General features: G+C 36.1%; 1 protein-coding gene across 12 annotated transcripts in view; it reads right to left on the bottom strand.

The window, feature by feature from the left end:
* Nucleotides 1-24,508, bottom strand: part of CCDC88A (coiled-coil domain containing 88A) — a 225,316-nt gene that overhangs the window by 62,571 nt on the left and 138,237 nt on the right. For all 12 annotated transcript variants that reach the window (XM_058429136.1, XM_058429135.1, XM_058429137.1 and 9 more), the window contains exons 5-9: nucleotides 23,325-23,383; nucleotides 14,789-14,872; nucleotides 13,146-13,286; nucleotides 6,397-6,569; nucleotides 303-384 (exon numbers count right to left, since the gene is read on the bottom strand). In XM_058429136.1, coding sequence (XP_058285119.1) covers nucleotides 303-384; nucleotides 6,397-6,569; nucleotides 13,146-13,286; nucleotides 14,789-14,872; nucleotides 23,325-23,383 — 539 coding nt within the window. The remainder of the gene's footprint in view (nucleotides 1-302; nucleotides 385-6,396; nucleotides 6,570-13,145; nucleotides 13,287-14,788; nucleotides 14,873-23,324; nucleotides 23,384-24,508) is intronic.

Below are 24,508 nucleotides of genomic sequence, written 5' to 3'. Positions count from 1 at the left end.
AGAGGTGTTCTAGCTTCCAAGGCCACAGAAGCCAAACACATCAAAAAGAAAAATGTGGAACTACCCCAGTCCTAAGTAGCTCTTTTGAATCTTAGCAGAGTTTGAATAGCATTAATATGGAAGAAAGTTTGGCTCTGACATTTTTGAAGAGAGAGACTCTGAAAAAGTCATCCAATCTCTGGAAGCCTCAGGAACCTCTTTTATTTACATAAAGCATTGAAGTAAAGGTTATAAGTTACAAGGAACAAAATCAATTTCCAATTACTTGGTGGTCCTAAATAATAGATATTCCAGGTACAAACCTCTTGTTGTAGCCTTTTGAGTTCTATTTCCATTTGCTCAAGTTCTTGTTTACAATCCAACAACTGTTCAGTCTTTTCCTCCCTTAAATGCAAAAATATATTCATTAAGTATACTATTTTTGAAAACTGTGATCATCATCTGCGTTAATGTAAATGTATCATCATTACTAAATAACTAGTTGAACATAGTATTAGCCATAATCCTAATCTAGAAGAGAAAAAAAAAGATAGATATTAGGAATCTATATAATTAGATGCCATTAATAAAACCTCTTCCCTAATGTTTTCCAAAGGCTGACCTCAATGGCTAATGTTCTCATAGTATGTAATATGGTTTTTCCCTTTCTCTCTTTTCATCTTTCCTGCCCTTCCATTTCCACTCTTCTTTCTCTCTTCCTCACTCTCTGCAGTCACAGACAGTTAAGCTAAGAATTTTTTTTGAGACAGAGTCTCACTCTGTCACCCAGGCTAGAGTGCAATGGCGCAAACTTGACTCTCTGCAACCTCTGCCTCCCAGGTTCAAGCAATTCTCCTGCCTCAGTAGCTGGGATTACAGGTGCCCGCCACTATGCGGGCTAATTTTTTTATTTTTAGTAGAGACGGGTTTTCACCATGTTACTCAGGCTGGTCTCAAACTCCTGACCTCAGATGCCACCTGCCTTGGCCTCCCAAAGTGCTGGGATTACAGGAGTGAGCCACCGTGCCCAGCCTAAGCTAAGAATTTTTATGCAAGGCAGTTCTACCTGTGTCTAAGACTTATAAGGGTCTCCAACTATTTTCAACATTTACAGTGGCTGAAAGGAAATTACATACTTCCAATTGCTGTTAAGATACTAAAATCTTTACTTCTCTATTGGTTTCTGCCCTGTAGCCTATAAACATCTTCAAATTTCTTCTATTAGTTTTTCTCTTAGAATGGCTTTACTTCTAATCTCCATTTTCTCTCTCCTTCACAGTCAAGCTCCTTAAAATAAGCCGCTACTCACTATCTCTATTTTTCTACCTTCTGTTCTATAATAATAAAGTAAATGTTCACTGTATAAAACAACTTATTGTTCTCATCTCCTTGTGCCCTTACATTTTTCAAAACCATTATATATTAATATATATTATAAAATATAATGTGTATATTATTTAAAACATATTATTTAAAATATACGTATGTATATATTTTAAGAGACAGGGTTTCACTCTGACGCCCAAGCTGGAGTGCAGTGGCATGATCACAGCTCACTGCAACCCTGAACTCCTGGACTCAAGTGATCCTCCTGCCTCAGTGTCCAGAATAGCTGGGACTATAGGCATGCACCACCACTTCTGGCTAATTTTTTGTAGAGATGGGTTCTCACTCTGTTGTCCAGGGTGGTCTTGAGCTCCTGGCCTCAAGCAATCTTCCTGCCTCAGCCTCCCAAAGCACTGGGATTACAGGCATGAGCCATGGTGCCCAGCCCCAAACCATAATTTTTAATGGTAGAAAAATATTCCCTTTGCTAGAGAAACCATACTTTATTAAGTGGATTCCATTTTTCATTGTATTATATAATCTTTTAGTAAATAAGCTCATTACTATACATAAAATCCTGTGTATTTCAGGACAGTTTTCTTTTTCTTTTCTTTTTTAAGAGAAAGGGTGTCACTATGTTGCCCAGCTTTGCTTTGAACTCTTAGGCCCAAGAATTCCACCTCAGCCACCTAAGTAACTGGGACTACAAGTGCACACTGCTGTGCCTGGCTTTTAGGACAGATTTCTAAAAGTGCATTATAAGTTAAAAGGCATTTGAAACACGTTAAGTATCCCTTATCTGAACTGCGTGGGACCCAGAAGTATTTAGAATTTTTTCAGGTTTTTTTTTTCCCCCATCTGAGACAGAGTCTCACTCTGTTACCCAGGCTGGAGTGTAGTGGTGCAGTCCCAGCTCACTGCAGCCTTGACCTCCTGGTTCAGGTGATCCTCCTACCTCAAGCTCCCACGTAGCCGGGACCACAGGCACGTGCCACCACACCCCTAATTTTTAAAAATTATTTGTAGAGACGGGTCTCCCTCTGTTGCCCAGGCTGGTCTCAAACTCCTGAGCTCAAGCAATCCTCTTGCCTCAGCCTCCCAAAGTGCTGGAATTATAGGCGTAAGCCACCATGCCCGCCTCATTTTAACCATTTTTAAACATACAATTCAGTGGCATTAATTATGTTCACAATGTTGAATGTTAGCCATTCCTTATATCTGTTAACACGCAGAATTCAAAACAGATGTCTACAGAAAAATATGCACCTGAATGTTCATAGCAGTATTATTCCTAATAGCCAAAAACTGGAAAGAATTCAAATGCCCGTCAACCGAAAAATTGCTAATCAAAATCCAGTATATCCATTCAGTGGAATATTACTCAACTCTGAAAAGAATAAAGTATTGATACATGCTACAACATGGATGAACCTGGAAAACATTATGCTAAGTAAATGAAGTAAATACAAAAGGCACGTATTGTATGATTCCATTTATACAATAAAATGTCCAGAATAGGCAAAGTCATGGAAACAAAAAGTAGATTAGTGATTGCCAGGAGCTGAGGGCAAAGATAGTGACTGTTACTAAATATGGGGTTTCTTTTTGTGGTGATGAAAATGTAGGGAAATTGGTGTGTGGGCAGGGCGCAGTGGCTCACTCCTGTAATCCCAGCACTTTGGGAGGCTGAGGCAGTGGATCACAAGGTCGGGAGCTCAAGACCAGCCTAACTAACATAGTGAAACCCCGTCTCCACTAAAAATACAAAAATTAGCCAGGCGTGGTGGTGCACGCCTGTAATCCCAGCTACTCAGGAGGCTGAGGCAGAATTGCTTGAACCCGGGAGGCAGAGGTTGCAGTGAGCCGAGATCACGCCATTGCACTCCAGCCTGGGCAACAGAGTGAGACTCCACCTCAAAACAAAAAAACAAAAAAAAAACAAGAAATTGGTGTGTGATGACTGCACAACTCTATGAATAAACTCTATGAAAAAACCACTGAATTGTTCACTTTAAAAGGATGAATTTTCTGACCTGCGAATTATATCTCAAGAAGTCTTTTATTTTTTTGAAAAATAATGAATAGTATATATTAGAAGAATTCTTTCAAAACATGGGATTTATGGAGGCAGAGTTAAAGGGAGTCTTTGGTAGTATTAACTACTGCATAAAAGTGAAATTACTATTTTAAATTTAAAAATTACTTTTTTCACTCATCACAAATTATACTTTTACTCTATATGTTTATAAATCAAAAGCAATTATATCATAATGTACTGCCCCAAAAATGAGTATGCTGTTAATTTGCACTTTCTGATTGTAATTACTTATTGTATAGTTTCCATTCAGTATAAGGCAACCTGCTGTTTTTGTCTACCATGATTTCTGCACTTCATTCACTTTAGTAGAGATTTGTCCCAATAAAAAGAACTAATAGGAGATTTACTTCTTTTTAATAATAGAAGAAATCCACAAAGAAACACATTTTCAAAGGGCAACGAAGATATTAGATGGTATTTGTTGAAAAGCTAGTTACTGGGAATACTAGTTACAATACTGGCACATTTATTTACCCATTAAAAATATCCATTTACATTTTCTGATCAGTATTAGAAAGCCAAATTTCATCAATCTCCTCAAGTTGTCTGGAATTTTAACATACTCTATGTCCAAGTAAATTTTATTTAAAACTTAAATTTGAACATAGTGCAAAACCTTAAACGAATTCACAGCCATCATTACGGTTCTAATTGCATGCTTTATCTAAAGACTGGAGAAGATTGTGCTAAATTATATGGAGCAAACTAGTGTTCACTATTTAGACTATCCATTAACTGCCAGTCAAACTAATAACAGCAATCTCTTCCCTAATTTTCCTGGTGCAGCTGTTTATAGAATATCATGGGCGTGTTCATTTCAATAGATACGTAATAATGCAGACATCCACAAATGAAAGCTGTTATTTTTTATTTTCAAATTTTCCTATGGACTGTAATATTTTTTCTACCTTGCATATTCAATCACTTTCTTTAACTACTTTAAATAATCAGTAAATAAATTTAATTGCTACATTGTGGTTTTAAATTTAAAATCTATATTCTGAAGCTCAAATTCCAAGAAACCAAACCCAAAAAAAAAAAAAAAAAAAGCCCCCACAACAAAAATCCTTTGTTCTTTTAAAAGTACAAAATGAAAACAAATCTCCAGCAGAGACTGATCACATATCTTTACTTGTGGTTCACCAAGGAATGCTTATGTAACATTTACACTTACTTTTCTGTAATGGTCTTAAAATTAAGAAAATACAATTTCATCAGCACTAATCAAAGCTGAATGCAGTCACGCATCATTTAAATATGGGAATACACTCTAACGAGTTAGGTGATTTCATCACTGGGCAAACATCACAGAGCATATAGTACTTACACAAATCTAGATGGTAATAGCCTACTATATACCTAGGCTATATGGTATAGCCTATTGCTTCTCAAACTTATACAGCATGTGACAGTACTGAATACTGCAGGCAACTGTAACACAATGGTTAAGTATTTGTGTTTTTAAACATATCTAAACATAGAAAAGGTACAGTAAAAATAAGGTATAAAAGATAAAAAATGGTACTTTTTTTTTTTTTGAGACAGAGTCTCGCTCTGTTGGCCAGGCTGGAGTGCAGTGGTGTGATCTTGACTCACTGCAACTTCCACCTCCTAGGTTCAAGCGATTCTCCTGCCTCAGCCTCCCAGGTAACTGGGACTACAGGTGCCTACCACCATGCCTGGCTAATTTTTGTATTTTTAATAGACACAGGGTTTTACCATGTTGGCCAGGCTGGTCTTGAACTCCTGCCCTCAAGTGATCCACCCGCCTCGGCCTCCCAAAGTGTTGGGATTACAGGCATGAGCCACCACACCGGCCATGTTTTTAATATAATAAACTTTAAAATTCTTAAACTTAACTCTTCTATAATAATGTTTAGTAACGTTTAGTTTAAAACATAAACACATTGTACAACTGTACAAAAATATTTTCTTTCTTTATATCCTCATGCTTTTTTATTTTCTTTTTTTGAGACAAGAGTCTTGCTCTGTCGCCCAGGCTGGAGTGCACTGTCACCATCTCGGCTCACTGCAACCTCCACCTCCCTGGTTCAAGCAATTCCCCTGCCTCAGCCTCCCAAGTAGCTGGGATTACAGGTGCACCCCACCATGCCCGGATAATTTTTTTGCATTTTCTAGTAGAGATGGGGTTTCACCATGTTGGCCAGACTGGTCTTGAACTCCTGACCTCAGGCAATCCGCCCGCATCAGCCTCCCAAAATGCTGGGATTACTGGTGTGAACCACCGCGCCTGGCCTATATCCTTACTCTATAAGCATTTTTCTTTTTTTACTTTTAAACTTTTTTGTTAAAAACTAAGACACGCACTAGCCTAGGCATACACAGGGTCAGGAACATCAAGGCGTTACTAGATGATAGGGATTTTTCAGCACCATTGTAATCTGACAGGACCACCGTCATATATGTGGTCCATTGTTAACTGAAACATCGTTACGTGGCACATGACTGTATTTAACCTTTACTAAGTACGTAACTCAGGCATTTCAATGCAAGATACATACACGAAACTATTTTTTGGTAACAGTAAAATGCAAAGAACTCAGTCTTTTAAAACATTAAATTTTGGGGGGGAGAATAGGTGCAAAACATTAATTTTAAAAGAGTTAGACTTATTGATCTCCATCAGTAGTTCCTAGTAATTTGGATTTCAAGGAATGTAAAGACAAAAAATTAAGAGCCCAAATTTGCCAAATGAGGACATTATTTTATTTAAAAGCATACATTATTTTATTTAAAAAAAATACATACTAGAAGGCTAGAAAGGCCATAAATCCAGAATAAAAGGCATCCTTTAAACTGTTTAGATTTAACAATAGGAAAATCTTATGCCAACCTCCTTATTTTTCTCATTTTGACACATACTTGTGAAAACACTGACACAAGCTAGCAATATTTCCATAAGCTTAAAAATATTGTTTAGATCACCTTTGGGACCATATAAATTCAATGAACCTCAAAAATCAGCAACTTACAATTCCTGCCTAAGCCTTCTTATCTTGGCTTTAGCATCTGCCAGTTCCACTGACAGATGTTGTCGACTTTCTGTTCGCTTCATGCCTGGAGAACCACAGGGTGACTGTGCAGATGAAGTGGCATGGGGTAGAAAATGAAGACCATCTCGCTCTTCAGAGAGTTCCACGATAGTCTACAAATACACACAGAATCACTTTCAGTATTCTACATATTAGCAAACTAAACACATCGACACAATCCACTAGGTCTAAGAATTGTACTACAATACCAAAAACAATTCACTGGTCAAAAACATCTTAACTATCATATTTAGTTGTCATTCTTAAAAGTTTCATTCAACAGTTCATGCATGAGCTACTTAGCAAATGACACTAAACAAGATAATAATGTTTTTCCCTTCCTAGTTTTTTTCTTTTTATTTATTTATTTTTAAAGTTCTGGGGTACACATGCAGGGTATGCATGTTTGTTACGTAGGTAAATGTGTGCCATGGTAGTCTGCTGCACCTATCACCTAGGTATTAAGCCCAGCATGCATTAGCTCTTTTCCCTAATGTTTTCCCCACCTGGCCTCCCCTGACAGGCTCCAGGGAGTGCTGTGCCCCTCCCTGTGTCCATGTGTTCTCATTGTTCAGCTTCCACTTCTAAGTGAAAACCTGTGGTGTTTGCTTTTCTGTCCCTGCATTAGTTTGCTGAGGATAATGGCTTCCAGCTTCATCCATGTCCCTGCAAAGGACATGATCTCATTCCTTTTTATGGCTGCATAGTATCCCATGGTTTATATGTAACACAGTTTCTTTATCCAATCTATCATTGAGGGCATTTGGGTTCATTCCATGTCTTTACTATTTTTCCCTTCCTAGTTTTTTTAACAAAAGAAATCAATTATGATGAAAATGATTAGATTAGACAGCCAATGTTGGAAAGGCATAAAAGACCTGTTGACATAGAAAAGAAATAAACCCAAAAGTGATTTGGCCAGAACTATGTTGTCCAATATAATAGCCAGTAGCATAGGTGGCTATTTAATTAAAAATTTTTTAAGTTAAAAATTCAGTTCCGGGCCGGGCACAGTGGCTCACACCTGTAATCACAGCACTTAGGGAGGCTGAGGAGGGCAGATCATTTGAGGTCAGGAGTTCAAGACCAGCCTGACCAACATGGTGAAATCCCACATGTACTAAAAATACAAAAAAATTAGCTGGGCATGGTGGTGCGTACCTGTAATCTCAGCTACCCGGGAGGCTGAGGCAGGAGGTTACAATGAGCCAAGATTGCTCCACTGCACTCGAGCCTGGATGACAGAGTGAGACTTCATCTCAAAAAAATAAAATAAAATTCAGTTCCTTAGTCACACTAGCCACATTTCAAGTGCACACAGCCATTACTGTATGCACTGGGACAGCCCAGAAATACAATCTTGGACAGCCCAGAAATACAATCTTGCCATCACTGCAGAATTGGACAGCACTGTTCTTGAATTATGAACAGGGTTCTTGGAGGGTCCTAACAATACCTCAAAGGTTTAGCTCAATCTCTTTACTCTGCAGTAAGTAACTGAGGCACAGTGATTGATTTCTCCATAATCACACAACTAGCTAATATGCCATGACTCCAGGCCAGTCTAACTCCACATCTTATGCTCTAATAGTAGTTCCAATCTGCTTCCTATCTCAAAGATAGATTCCTTCCTTCCTTCTGCTTCCCATCTCAAAGATTCCTTCCTTCTTTCCCTTCCCTCCCTCCCTCCCTTCCTTCCCTTCCCTCCCTCCCTCCCTTCCTTCCTCCCTCCCTTCCTTCCTTCCTCCCTCCCTCCCTCTCTCTCTCTCTCTCCCTCTCTCTCCTCTCTCTCCTTTCTCTCTTTCTTTCCCCTCCATGGGACACAAGCCTCCCTTTCATTTTCCTAAATCTAAACTTTCAGGGCTTTATGTACCTATTCCTCCATTCCCCTAATTTTCCTTTTGTTATCTGTAAATTCTCTTGCTCTAAACCAATTTCTCAGGTTTTTCTTTCAAACTTCTCAGGCAAATAAACTGTCTTATATAGCAATTTCAGCTGTACTACTATTCTAGAAAGAATGGGTGGGGTTACCACCTTGGGATCATGAAATAAGCATCCTTGCTTTATTTCTCATCGCCAAGTCTTATCTCCCTTCCTTGAATCATTACTTTTTTTTTTTAACATCTACCAGAATTCATTTCTTTATCCTCACGATACATTTCAGCACCTGTATCAAGGTCTGTCTTACCTTCTTGCCAGTAACTATTGCTTTCCGATTCTAGTATATCTGTTGATGAACCTCAGAATGTTACTTCCCTTTTCTTTTTCTCCCTACTAATTTCATGTCCACTCCTTATTCAATACATTCAGTTTTCTCCAGCAAACGAAGCAATTCTTCTATTGTAGCATGCCTCCTTTACTATCATTTTCCTATGTCACCGTATCTACTCCTGAACCTTTAATCACTCAATTCCTCCTCGCTTTTACTCAGTCCAAGAGATTATTCCTGGCTACTTTAGAGTTCCCACTCAGCCTGGAATTATAATTAGGCCCTTAAATGTCATCCTTACTGTGCTGTTACTGACTCACTCTTTGCAGAAAAAGAAAAAGGAATTAACATTTATAGAACTTCTGAGGGATTTTCCAACAAGATCTCATCCAATACTATAATTTGCAATAGAGGTATTACACCAGTTTTAGACATGATAAAACTTAGGTTCATATGGATTAAATAACTTAACCAAAGTCACCCAACCAATGATACGGATAGCAGAGATTCAAATTCAAGTTTGACTCTAACACTGTTATCTTCCTGACCCACCATCAGTTTTCTCTATTTTTGCTCCAAGATGATAAAGCCCTAACAGAAAAACAAGAAGTTACACAGTCCTACTACAGATCTTGCTATCCATTTTCAATCAAACTGTTTCTACTGCCCATCTATCCTTTTATTGAAATCTTGCTGATTTCCTTTCAAATTTCCCTATGATGACTATGTAAATGTATTACCTTTTCTCACTTAAGCCTCCAACTGCAAACTGCTATCATTACTTCCAATAAATGACCTCTCCTCCAATTTGCCAAAGAAACAAAACCACCTGGGATTAACTCCTTTCTTCTTATGCATTTTTCTGCTCCTAACAGATATTCCTTACTTAAACATTTCAATTTCTTTCTTCTAATTGGCTTTTTTCTCTATGTTCTTCAAAGATATACAAGTTTCTTCAATCCAGGGGAAAAAAAAATCACAATCCACTTTTTGAAGGATGGTTCCTATTTCCAAGGACACTATTCAATTCTATCCCTCTATCAGCATGCTCATCACAACTTCCCTATCTCTATGTGAATAGTGTTATTAATCTCCAAGGTAACCCAGGCTCCATGTACTTGGAGTCAACTTTTATTTGTATATTTTCTTACTGTCTCAATTATCTTTAATCTTGCTTTCTGACATCTCCTGACTCTAACAAAGCTGACAGAGAGTAGTATTTAATATTTGTCTCATGCACAAATAAACTAGCACTTAATTATATGCTAGCTCATATTTTGTACTTACAAATAATGTAGTTTTCTCAATAAACCAGATACAATCTTTCTTACACCTCCTTTGTATCTCTCAATTTCTAATTTTATCTAGCATAGTATTTTACACAAAAATGGGTGCTCAAAAATATTCAATTAAGCAATTGACAAAATTAAGAACAGTAGAAAATACAGAAGACAGATACTACATTTGAACTTAGTAGGTGGTGAAACGGAGATATCTATCAAGAGCTTCCAGAAGTCAATGAACGACATATTACAAAATATTAAAAAGAAAAAAAGAAACCTGGTATTTTAAAAGTTAAGAGTTTCCAGAGTATTTTCCATTAAAGATTATTTAGATATTTTGACATTTCTCTAATGGCAGTAACTTCTTGAGTTCAAGCCTTCCTATACATTTTCAAAATAGTCTGACGCAAAAACAAACAAAATAATCTGACGGGAAATGTTTTTAAAGCATAACTAATTTCATATGCCCTCCCATTCCTGTAGCATATATATAAGAATATATATAGGAATATATACTATACGCTATAGGAATATATATAAAAATGATATACATCATTTTTGTACTTATCACTTTCAAAATTGTATTATAATTATTTTATTAAAATAACTTCCTTATTAGACTATAACAATCTTTGTTTCTTTTTTGAAATAGTTTGTCAGTTTTTTGCTCCCAAGCACAAGGCCTTGCAAAAACCAGGCGTTTCTTAATATATACTGAAGAATGAACATAAAAAGATACATCAATGCTAACGACAAAAAAAAAATAGGTGACCTATTAATTCTACTTGTAGAACTCATTATTAAGGAAAAGAAATTAGAGATGTGCTCAGTACAATCATGGATTTAGGCAAAGTTATTACAGTATTGTTTCTAACCACGGGCAGCGGAGTTAAATCTGGCAAGTTACGTAACTACTTGGGGCTTGAGTATCTTCATCTATAAAATGGGGTTTTCATGCAGATTTAATACAACAGTATGTGTTAAACTTACAGCGCAAAGTCTGGCATAAAATAAATAGTGATAATAAAGAAATCTTAAATTCATTAAATATCTCCTATTTGGTTTTTAGTAAAAGGAGAGGACTGAAGACATACTTGTTCTATAGCATTAAGAATACGAAAATGTTAAAAAGGGTGACCAAATTATATACTTTTTAGACTGAAGTGAAAAAATTATAACAAAAGCTAATCAAAATAAAAAAAGTTAAAGAGAAACGCTAAGAACTTGTTTCAATCTAACTGAATGACAAAGAATTACATTTACATACTACCTTTACATTTGTCTAACATTTTTCACAATTTTTTAAATGACCTTTTCAAGTTAGTCTACTGGTAGCCCAAATTGAGGGAAAAAAATTTCCCAGATAATTGGATATCTCTCCCCCACCCTCTCCCAGCTAGCAAGTTGTTTCCCAAGTATCTGAGACAGAAGAGTATGACCACTTTTTCTTCCTTATTTGAAAAACAAATTCAACAAAAATGCTTAATTGGCAGGATAACATATTTTAAAAGGTTTTTCAAACAATCATTCTATATAGTGTTTCATATTCCTTTTAGTTCACCAGAGTCATGTAATGATAAGTATTCTGTTCACCCCATATTAATCAATTCATTTAAATGGGATCAAACTTTTTTTTTTTTGAGATGCCCAGCCTGAGATCAAACATTTTATACGTGCCCATCAGTCATATAAAACCAAAGTATAGGCCAGGTGCAGTGGCTCACACCTGTAATCCCAGCACTTTGGAAGACCGAGGAGGGAGGATTACCTGAGGTCAGGAGTTAGAGACCAGCCTGGCCAACATGGCCAAACCCTGTCTCTACTGAAAATACAAAAATTAGCCGTGCGTGGTGGCGCATGCCTGTAATCTCAGCTACTTGGGAGGCTGAGGCAGGAGAATTGCTTGAACCTGGGAGGTGGAGGTTGCAGTGAGCCGAGATCACGCCACTGCACTCCAGCCTGTGCGACAGAGCCAGACTCCATCTCAAAAACTCAAAGAAGTAAAATATAATAAAATAAAACCAAAGTATAGATTTTTCAGAATAATTCCTCAGAAGCTAGAGGATGCCTTATTGCAATACCTTTAACAACGTGAAATGCAAATAAATAAATGTTCTAGGAAATGCATAAATCAGTAAAAAGACACTAAAAAAAGATAGCATATAGTTAAAAAATCTGATTGAAAATGAAATGATCTAAGTATCTCAGGATAAATTTGATGCATAGTAGGAATGCTTTCCAATTTATTCTTTCCTTCCTTTGGTCTCAATGTCCTAGCTTTTTAAAAAATTTAATTGTTGCACTAAAAATGTTTATTTCGTATATTTTCTTTTTGTTTAATGCCTGAAGAAAAATTGAAAATTCACATCAGAACTGACTAACCCCTAGAGAGACAAGAAAGTTTTATTCTGAAAAAAATCTTTAGGAATTTTCTCTATGTAGTCTTTCATTGGTCTCAAGAGTATTGATACAAATTCTCTATAAATAAGCTCAGAACTGTCTCTCGTATGTAAATGAAACTGATAAAAGCTATATATTCTGCAGAATGGCAAAGTACTTTGCTCTACTATTAAGAAAATATTATCCACCACCACATGCACTAAAGTCTAGACTCTTTAAAACTATAAACTGCTTTCAGACAGTGCAGATAGAAAACTTGGTACACTGTTACTCTTTTTAAAAAGCAAAGTTCTGTTTTAACGGACTTAATTCTCTTTTTAAAATCACACCTCATTTGAGACCTTTTGTGGGACATTTTATTCAGAACACCTGTTATTCTCCTTTAATTAAAACTTACTTTTCCAACCTCAACATGTGGCAATAAAACTAAGAAATTAGCCTTAAGCAAATTCTTATGCTTCACGGCAATGATTTTTCCACTTACATCAACTATATTTTCAGTTTCACACTTTTGTATTGTTGCCAAAGCTGTGGGGATGACTTGAAAAACACACAGGAACAAAATCAGAATAATACTAATTTAAAAGAAAAGGAGAAGAGAAAACCTAACTGCAATCTCTTTACTAGCAATTTGGGGTTCTTATACATCCTTTCAGGTTCATGCGTTCCACACAAAAAAAGACACTCCTGTATTACCTGTCTCTGAGAAATAGTATCGTTTCTGAAAACTTCCTAAAGCTACTATTTTCTTTTTTGGAAAGCAAACTTTCACAATATACTGAAAGAAATTTACAAACCTCTGAATGTTCATCTCTCTCATCTATAAGTCTTTTTAGATGCAATGCCATATTTTTCAAGAGTGGTTCTATGTCCTCCTGCGACATATCAGTCACTTCCATCCATTGCAGGTCAAACACATTTTCCTGATTATGAGTTACCTTTAGAAAAGTAACCAAAATAAACAACCAAAAAAGTGGCTAATACTTAAAAATCTATTTCACCATAGTACAATATTAGCTCAAGTATTATATAACCCATATAAAATATGAAAAGCCAGTATGACGTTAAAAGCAGAACATTTGAAATTAATGATGAAAACACTACAAATAAAAATTGTTTTAACTAAATCTAAACCTTAAATGAATTAATATTCATTTTCTAGTCAACAAAAATAAAATATTAATATTTAACTCAAGGCATTCTTAAAGGTAAGTAATGTTGATATATCCTGACGACTTCTTTAACAAAATCAACTGAATTTTGTAGATAAGACTTTTAATTTATTATACTTGAATTCAAGAGCAAAAGGTTTTTAATCTTGTAGGATATATGTTATTGCATTGTTGTTACTGAATATCTAGGTCTTTATAGATTCTGAAGATGACACTGTCACAGAAGCTTAGGAGAAAGGATTACCAATATAAAGATCTTGAAAAGAATGGAAAGGTTATATGAGTGCCTTCCATTTCTCACTGTAATTCTAGTAATTTGCTTTAACTTTCAAAACAAACAGCAAAAATAACTACACTTCCGAGGATGGTGGCAAATTCAGTAACTTGCAATACTTAGCATTTATTCAGAATAAAACAAATCCATATAACTAGCATAAAGCAAAAATGTCTCTATAATGGGAGACTACCAACAAAACTACATCTTGTAAAGTACTAATACACTTATTATTGATAATAATGTTACTGATAAGAAATCTGGGCTTTACAAATGCTAAATAAGAGAAAAGATGTCCTATGGAACACAAAAGTCTTCTAAACAAAGATATTTTAAATACTACCAATTTTCACTATTAAAAAATTTTCTTTTCCCTTTTCTAATCAACATGTAAAATTTAACATACTAATTCTAAAATGTCTTTATAAGATTAAAAGCCCAAGAATAGACAGATACAGAAACAGCAGCTTTTAAAATGAATCTTAACAAATTTCAATTTCAATTATTTGACACTGCACAATATGCCCTAGACTTAAGTTTTTATATGAATGCTACAAATCATTAATGTGTTTATAATTCAAGTAATATCTTTGAATAAAAATTATGCTGTCTATTCATTCAAAAGAAAATCACTAGAATGACAATACTAAGCTTGTCATCTTACCTCACTATCGTTTTGAATTACAAGCACTGTTCCACTTTCTGCTGTTTCCATTTACTGCTTTGTTATCCATTCTAACAAAGACATATACCTCATTCCTCAAATAACACTTTCTGCCTATGTCACCATAGAATAAAGGCAACAGTATATTTGTAGTTAACAGTGTGCCAAGTGCAAGGAACTATCTCTAAAGAGAAGACAATTTGTATAAAAGCAGGGTCCATCTATATTTGTCGATTTGTTCTTGCTTATTCTATGACTTTTAAGTATTTTAGGAGATAAACACACCACAAGCTTCATAAATAGCACGTAAAATTGTATATAGGTCATTACCTCTTGAATATGTGCGGCAACCGCTGCTTTTGTATCAAAATCTAAACCTTGAATTCTTTCAATAAATTCTTCTTTTTTCTGACACTAAAATAAATGAATAAAATAGTTATTAATACTTTATAGGGTATGGTCCTTAAAATGTTATATAGAACTAAAACTTTATAAGGTTTGCTATATTTTGAAAAGTATGAGTTTTGTTTTGCATTTAAATTGTCTAACATACTTACCTAATAAACGACAATTTAGAAATAATTATTTTAAAAAGCAAGGCACTGAAAATCCATACTATTTTTATGCTGGAAAGTTCTAAAGTGGGAAACCATTACACAACCCATCTGAGGTTAGCACAATATTATTATGCTAACTTTACACACAGAGAAGTAAAGAATCAAGAACTTGTTTCAGTGAGGATAAGTTACTTGCCAAAAAACACAGTGAGTCAGTGGCAGAATTCGGAATACAGCCAAAATGCTCAGTCAGTCCCTGACTATTACCAAACAACACAGCCTTTCTTCTTGGAAAAAGAATTTAAGCAATTTTTACTTCAAGCTTACAATTCATTCTCACATCTTCATCCTATCAAGCTTAATAAAAGAAACCCACTTTTGTGGCCCAGTTCAACATTTATAATGTAATCTAATAAATATTTGATTTGTTTCTAACATAGCAAAGTTACCAGAGGCAAAATTAAAAAATATATACACGAGTACACATGTAACCAAATGGAATAAAGGGGGTAATTCTTTATTGTGTAACTTTTAAAAAGCTTTATATAAATTACAAATATTAAAATGCAAAACAATCTTTTTCCTTCCAGTCAGCATTAACAATTTAACGTGCATTTTAATCTCCACCTTCACATACATCTCTAATGCTGCAAACCAACTGCTAGTATCACTGTATTCTTATAGCTAACAAATGCGAAGTGCCTACAAAATAGACAGCACTGCCTTGTCTAACTTAGATGCATCTCCTGGGCCAATTACTGAACTACTAGTGAGGACAATATAGTCACAAAATTACAAACTAGCTCTTTGATCATGAAACTTATAAGGCTCTGATTTATGCTTTACATTTATCAAATTGTAATGCTATATTTTCTACTACTATACAATTTAAATACACTTCCATCGATGCAGAAAGTTCTATATCTTGTAAACACAGAATTATTAGGATAATAAAATGGTTAAAACTAAATTACCAGAAATGTATAATTCCTAGTTGTGATTAGGAAGTCAGAGTTTTGGGTGGATGGAATAAAAATTAGTGGGTTTAAACTCAAGAATTTTTGTCTAGCAAATAATACTTGATAGGCTTTGTAAGAACAATTAAGAATTACGTTCTAATCATAAATTCGTAGCATATATAAAATAATTAACTTTTCAGGTATAGTAACACCAATTTTAAAATTTAACACTACGAAAACTGTTGACCTACGCAGTTTCTGAGCCTATCAGAACACAAAACAGCATAATTATTATCAAAGGTAATGACTATGACTCACCAAAGAGTCCCTTAATTCAACTGCCGTATCTTTCTCTGCCTTCAGTTTAGACTAAATAGATATACTTCCCTTTTCTAAGCCAGAGCCACTTGTTTTTCACTTGTACTATCTTCAGGAGCTCATCGTTTAGCACAATCTCAACACAAATCAATGAAAATTTTTCCTTTACCCTTGTAACACACACGATTTCTACTAAATCTCACACCTTAATTTAACTCTTAAAAGTTAAGCATTCTCAAAATGTTTTATAAACAGGTTGGGCTTCCCTAAATATACAGAATAAATTTCACAGGCTTTTGAAGGATAGAAAAGAGAAAGACTGTCAAGATGGAAAAAAGAATAAAATATTCATACTTTGAAGCTGAATAATCAGATCAAATTTCTGTGTCAGAGCTGCCCAATACGGTGATCATTAGCTATACGCAGCTATTGAGTACCTGAAATGTAGCTAGTGCAACTGAGAAACTGAAATTTTAATTTAATTGTAATTAATTTTAATTTACATAGCCACATGTGGCTAGTGGCTACTGTATCGAATAGCCCAGCTCCAGAGCATGAGAAAGTCTGGTGTTGAAAACAGATATATAGCTTAATACCAGCTGTGAAGACTAAATAATATCAGCAAACTGTTTTTTCCAATTAAAATTAAGCTCTCCTATCTTTAAGTAAAGTTCTTAAACTATCATGGGCACTAAAATTAATTTTTTAACTCTACTGTACTATAGTAACTGATTACTAAGCCAGTAGACTACCATGATATTCTAAGAATATGATATGGAGGCCAGGCCTGGTGGCTCACGCCTATAATCCCAACACTTTGGGAGGCCAAGGCGGCTGGATCACCTGAGGTCAGGAGTTCAAGACCAGCCTGGCCAACATGGTGAAACTCTGTCTCTATTAAAAATACAAAAAATTAGCCAGGTGTGGTGGCAGGCGCCTGTAATCCCAGCTACTTGGGAGGCTAAGGCAGAAGAATTGCTTGAACTCAGGAGGCGGAGGTTGTAGTGAGCTGAGATTACGCCTCTACACTCCAGCCTGGGCAACAGAGCAAGACTCTGTCACTCATACATAAACACACACACACACACACACAAGATACGATGTGGCAACTTGGACATAGGAAAAAAGCAAAAAAGTGATTAGGGTGGGAGGTGGGTGGGAGAGAAATGCATAAACCCTAAAGTTGTACATCTTCTACCAGAGAGCTTAAGCCCTTAATACATTATTCCTCAAATCCCTCATATTTTCAATACCTGCTCTACGATCTTAAAGAAAGAAGACAGGTTTATATGGAAAAGCTTTACTAAAATAGAGGAAATGGCACCCAAAACAAGCTATTGAACAAGAAAATAATAAAACAAGGAACACATTATAGTGTTTTAAATAAGAAAACAGATAATACAGGTCTAAATAAATCATAGTTCTACTAAAGAGCAATAAGCAGGGATTCAAACAGACATTTGTACACTCATGTTCATAGCAACATTGTTTACAAGGGCCAAAAAATGGAGGCAACTCAAGTGCTCATCAATGATGAATGGATGAACAAAATTTGGTACATGTAAACAATGGAATATTATTCAGCCTTAATAAGGAAGGAAACTGACACATGCTATAGCATGAAAAAACCTTAAAGACATTATGCTAAGTGAAATAAGCCCATCAAAAGGACATACGGTATGATTCCATTTATATGAGGTACCTAGAGCAATTGAATTCATAGTGACATAAAGTAAAATGGTGGTTACCGAGGTCTGGTAACAAAGGGGAGTCATCATTTAATGGGTACAGTTTTAGTTTCAGAAGATGAGAAAAATTCTTCAGATGGATGGTGGTAATGGTTACACAACAATGTGAATGTACAGCAATCAGAACACCACTTAACTATATACTTAAAAAATTGTTAAAATGGTAAATTTCCTATTAGGTATTTGAAAACAATACTTGTATCAACAAAAGTCTCCCTCTTTGAGCTATATTTGTATTTTTAGATATTCTCAGAAAAACAAATGCCTTGCTAGAAATTGTTTTATTTCCTTTTTTTTTTTTTTTTAAGAGACTGGGTCTTGCTACATTACCAGGCTGGAACACAGTGGTTATTCACAGGCATGATCATAGCATACGGCTGCCTTGAACTCCTGGCCTCAAGTGATCCTCCCAAGTAGCTGAGACTAAAGGCGCATCATTGAACCAAGCAGAAACTTGTTTTATTTCCTTAAAAAGTGATATGATAAAGTTCTAAAATGCTAACTTTTAAGATGCTTTACGGATCATCGATAAATAAACAATAGATTGTAGCCATCAAACTGACCAAGTTCAAAACTGGTTTTCAGAATCAAATACTAACGTTAGATTCCTTCTAAGGGTACATAAAAGGGTCAAAATTTTAATTCCAACCACACTTGACACTCAGTTACTTTCAGCACTACCCAACCTGGCCAAAGTCCAAAATAAGTAATATTTCTGGATACTAAGTAGCCTGCACTGATAGGTATTATATAGGTTTTAAGTTCTGCTAAAAAGAGGTGAATTTCACATAGTCTTAGAACAAAGAAATTTCCAAACAAAACACTGCAAAAATTTTTTTTCTGCATAGGATGGTTTCACCTAGGACTCTCTAACTACTTCAGGGCTAGGATGAAGAGTCACAGATGTGTGAAAATTCTAGGTGATGCTAAGAACTGGTTCAGAAGACTTGTGTTGCCCATTGAAAAAGATTCTGGAGGAACTTGACTGAGTTGGACATCCAGTAACAAAAATACCCAAGCCCTGGCCTTGGACGGTTTTCTTCATATTTAAAGTTATTTCTGTGGCTTTTACTTACATATAATCAAGGATTAAAAGTCACAATTTATTTTGTCAGGTAAGATCTTTGGATAATGGTTAACTTTACTGTTTTTGAATGCTGCTTCCTCTTAAGAATTTCATTTTTTTTTCTTCAAAAGAAGAAAATATTTTTCAATTTCCCAATGCTTGTTTCTCTCCCCCCTTGCTCTCTCTCTCTTTCTCCCTCTTTAATTAAAAAAAATTTTTTTTTGTACAGATAGATTCTCCTCATGTTGCCCAGGTTGATCTCAGACTCCTGGGCTCAAGCAATCCTCCCGCCTCGACCTCCCATAGTGCTGGGATTACAGGCATGACCCACTGCACCCAGCCCTATGTTATTATTTCTACTATATTATTATCTACTGTTAGTATTCCTACTATATTTCTTTTCATGAACATAGTATCTCTTGAAACCTGTGGTCCACTGATTTCCTAAACTCTAGTATCATATCAGCAAATTTTATCTTGCTATTTCTATCTACAAATAACAATTATAACAGATAAAACTGATTGACCTAGATGTGGGAAAACATGCTATTTACATATTATACTAATCATTAGAATTTTAATCTGTTCAACTACAAGATGAACAAATTTTCTGTAATAGAGACGACATTTTACAAAATGTTCCAACAATACTTGTTGGCTGATTGGTTTCCTCAATAACTTCTTGTCCAGAAACACATTCTGGCTATTAAGTATCAACAAAGACTTCTAATTGTTTATATGGTCACAGCTGAAGGCTGACAGATATTGGTCACACATTTTATATTATTAGTAGTAGTGGCTCCAAAACACCTACAGAATAATTTTTTTTTTTTTTGAGATGGAGTCTTCTCTGTCACCCAGGCTGGAGTGCAGTGGCACGATCTTGGCTCACTGCAACCTCCGCCTTCCAGGTTCAAGCAATTCTCCTGCCTCAGCCTCCTGAGTAGCTGGAATTAGAGGTGCCCACTACCACACCCAGCTAATTTTTGTATTTTTAGTAGAGACAGGGTTTCGCTATGTCAGCCAGGCTGGTCTGGAACTCCTGACCTCAGGTGATCCACCGTTCCAGCGTCCCAAGTGCTGGGATTACAGGTGTGAGCCACCGCGTCTGGCCTGAAATCTGAACTCTATCTTAAAGTGGCAAATCCAGTCCTTCATAACTCAATTCATGTAAACTCTCCAGTCTAATATCTTGCCACTCATCCCCATGAATCCTACATTTCAACCACACTTTTTTTTTTTTTTTGAGATGAAGTCTTGCTCTGTCGCCCAGGCTAGAGTGCAGTGGAGCCATCCGGCTCACTGCAACCTCCATCTCCCAGGTTCAAACAATTCTCCTGTCTCAGCCTCCTGTGTAGCTGGGACTACAAGCACAAGCCACTATGCCCAGCTAATTTTTTGTATTTTTCTTTTGGCAGAGACAAGTTTCACCATGTAGCCAGACTGGTCTTGAATGCCTGACCTCAAATGATCCACCCACCACCACCCCTGGCCCACCCACACTTTATGTTCCTTAAATAGGCTGTTTTCTCAACATCTTTGCTCTCATTTCAAATATTACCTTGTCAGAGGGCTTTCCTAATACTACACGTAAACTTAAGAAAATACTTCTTCAATGCACCAATGTATATTACATTATGGTAATTATCACCTCAAACTTGTACTGTTTACTCTGTCTTCTCTAAAATTCAAACTCCTTGAGCTTTACATCTTTTTTCTAAAATCCCTGTCCTTTATTATAGCACCCATAAACATTAAAAGAAAAAAATTAGGTCACTAACATTTTTGAAATGCAGAATGATAACATTTTTCAAAATTGGATCTTTCCTCCTTTCTTGGTAGATACATCATTCTGGCACCACAATAGATGCAAGTCTTAAGGGCTCTCAAGTAAAAGCATAATTCTGCTATGACTACATGGACATAAAATATATATAAAGACGGGTCTCCGAGTTTCTTGACAAGCTGATATCATATCAAAAACCAAGGTCTGACACCCTTTCCATCTCCTCATTTCTAAAAAACCTTGAATGATGTTAACACAGGTTAGAATGATGGTCTCCTTGAGCCTTCGCTTTGTTTTCTGCAGTTGATAAAACTTATTCTCTCTTCATATGAAAAAAATCAGGCCGGGCACGATGACTCAAGCCTGTAATCCCAGTACGTTGGAAGGCTGAGGTGGGCGGATCACCTGAGGTTGGGAGTTCGAGACTAGCCTGGCCAACATGGTGAAACCCTGTCTCTACTAAAAATAAAAAATTAGCCAGGTGTGGTGGTGCACCCCTATAATCCCAGCTACTTGGTAGGCTGAGGCAGCATAATCACCTGAACCCGGGAGGCGGAGGTTGCAGTGAGACAAGATAATACCATTGCACTCCAGCCTGGGCAAAAAGAACGAAACTCTGTCTCAAAAAAAAAAAAAAAAAAGACAGAATTAACGTGCACATAATTAGTCTTTCTTTATTCTCAGATCTCAGATAAATTTACCCTTTGGGGCTAGGCAGGGTGGCTCATGCCTGTAATCCCAGTACTTTGGGAGGCCGAGGCAGGAAGATCACTTGAGGTCAAGAATTTGAAACCAGCCTGGGCAACACAGTGAGACCCCATTTCTAAAAAGAAAAAAAAAAATTAGCCAGGCATGGTGGCACATGCCCGTAGTTCCAGCTGCTCGGGAGCCTGAAACGGGAAGATCATTTGAACCCTGGAGGTCAAGGCTGCAGTGAGAGGCGTGATCATGACACTGCACTCCTGCCTCACAGAGTGAGACCCTGTCTCAAAAAAAGGTCCTTGGTTCTGCTCCATTCCTACTGTGAATTTTAGTAATCAGCAATAACCACCAAGCAATAACCAGCAATAAAAATCGTATTTATGCTATTGCTATGTAATCTAAATTTACGCAACATTCACCAACACAGGGTATTTTTTAAAGCAAATATAGTACATAAAAGCTGTAAATAAGAGTTGTGTTTCTAATTCAAAATCTGATGACCAAATTAGAAGACTATATTCAACTTAATATTTAATCAATTGTGAAGTAAACACCTGTACATTACACAGCATGAAATTTTAATAACATATATTATGTTAAATTATAGCTCCCAAGCAGTCAGCTCTAAAAGCCAACAGTCTCTGGAACATACAATTTCTGTTATACGTATGTAAAAAAATTACTAGTAATCATATTATTTGTTTATAAATAACCTCATTCCACAAAGAAGTGAGACAGTTTAAAATGACACTGTAATAATTCATCCAAAAATGGCTGAAATGAAAAACCAACATAGTATAATAGATTTTGAAGTCAGAGCAGAGTTGACTCACAGTTCTTTGGCCTACTAGCAATATGACCCAAATTTAAACTTAGAGTAATCATCCTGGTTTGCCTGGGACAGTCCCAGTTTACACATGCCATTCCACTGTAATTATTATATGTATTTAAAACAGAAATGGGATTTCATTATGTGCCCAAACTGGTCTCAAACTCCTGGCCTCAAGTGATCCTCCCATCTTAGCCTCTCAAAGTGCTGGGATACAGGCATGAGCTACCACACCTAGCCCACTATAATTATTAACAGTACCTTCTTTGACTTTCTCAAGTGTCCCAATTTGGATAATAACTTAAATATTACCCTACCCAATCTCCTGACCTGAAAGAAGATATTATGAGAATATCTATGTAAGGGATAATATCTGACACAAAGTAGGTATTCTATAAATCACAGCTATTATAGTCATTGATCAAAGAGCAATATAATAATAACCAAGATTCCTAAAACACTTTTCATAAATTCTGCCTCCTTTTTTACTTTTTTTTTCTTTTAAATAAATTCTGCCTCCTCCCTTCCCTTCTCTTCTCCCTTCCCTTCTCCTAAAACATACACAAGTACAACATAAATCGCAAGGATATTCTGGGGGCGGTTTTTAAGGGCACCTCTGAAAAAACCTCAAAAATTTACGGCCATTATAAGCCTCAGAATAAGGAAAAGAGTAATTAAATATTTTAAATGATATGACTATGATAATGTAACTAAATTCTGAAATAAAATAAGTGTTTTTCTTCAATGTAATCTCCTTAGGAGGTTATACAGTTATTGAAAACTTTCTAACATGGACTTTGAAAACCAATGGTCCATCCTTAAGTCTTTCAGAAACTACAGCCTGATAAAAATATATAAAGAGGTTGTTAAAATGAAAATATGAAAAAATATTTTAACTTACCTGAACTGCACAACCCAATAAAAGTAAAAGCAGTTTTTTAACTTCTTCTGTGCCTTGTTCTAAAATAGAAACAATTATTAAGGACAACATTCTGCTATATTTTCAACTCATATTTGGAGAATCACTTCTAGGGGTAATTACGCACAGTAACTTGAGTGAAGGATTCAGTCTAAGCATATGTAGTGGAGAATTCAAAATAGCAGCTCTGTGTATGTACATGGTGGTAACAGCAGAAGAAATGGGGAAGAATATCAATTTTGAAGGGCTAATGGATAAAGAGGTTTCAAGGCTCTGTGCAGCAAGTATGCTAACTATGAATCTACTCCTTTTCCATAAATGATTGTACTACCCCAGCCTGACAAATCAAGAACCCGCCAAATCAGGTTGATATAGGGACATGCCACAAAGGCAGCCAAAATGGCTCCTAATAGGTTTGGCTCCTCTTAGGCCTATTAGTGTTTTCTTACTTAAAACACAGATCTTATGATTCATCTCCTTATAAAATTTAAATGGTTTTCCACTGCGCATGTTCATTGAAGACCAGAATCTTAAATGTCTGTTACAGTGAGGCTGTTAAAATAAATGTATATAACAAGCCAGGTAAAAGTTAACAATCTATAACAGAAATGGAGAGAATATTCCCTGTCCAACAGCATTCAATTAAGATTTTCTTAAAATATTCAACTGGAAAAAAATCACTTCCTTGGGCCAGATTTTCACCACTGGGCCAATCTGTCTATGAAAAAGTCCAAATTTTCTTATCAGACATTTCCTTCTACTCTCCATGAAATAACCTACTTTCTAGCTACGCTAAGCCATTAATCACCATTCTTCCCGGCCAGGCACGGTGGCTCACGCCTGTAATCCCAGCACTTTGGGAGGCCGAGGCGGGCAGATCACGAGGTCAGGAGATCGAGACCATCCTGGCTAACACGGTGAAACCCAGGGTCTACCCAAAATACAAAAAAAAATTAGCCAGGCGTGGTGGTGGGCACCTGTAGTCCCAGCTACTCGGGAGGCTGAGGCAGGAGAATGGCGTGAACCCAGGAGGCGGAGCTTGCAGTGAGCCGAGATCGCGCCACTGCACTCTGGCCTGGGCGAAAGAGCAAGACTCCGTCTCAAAAAAATAAATAAATAAAAATAATAAAAAAATAAAAAAAATCACCATTCTTCCCAAATATGCA

Source organism: Hylobates moloch, unplaced genomic scaffold (assembly GCF_009828535.3).
Source record: "Hylobates moloch isolate HMO894 unplaced genomic scaffold, HMol_V3 SCAFFOLD_15, whole genome shotgun sequence".
Taxonomy (NCBI): Eukaryota; Metazoa; Chordata; class Mammalia; order Primates; family Hylobatidae; genus Hylobates; species Hylobates moloch.
Note: the sequence above shows the minus strand (reverse complement) of the source record. Positions and strands in the feature narration are given on the sequence as shown.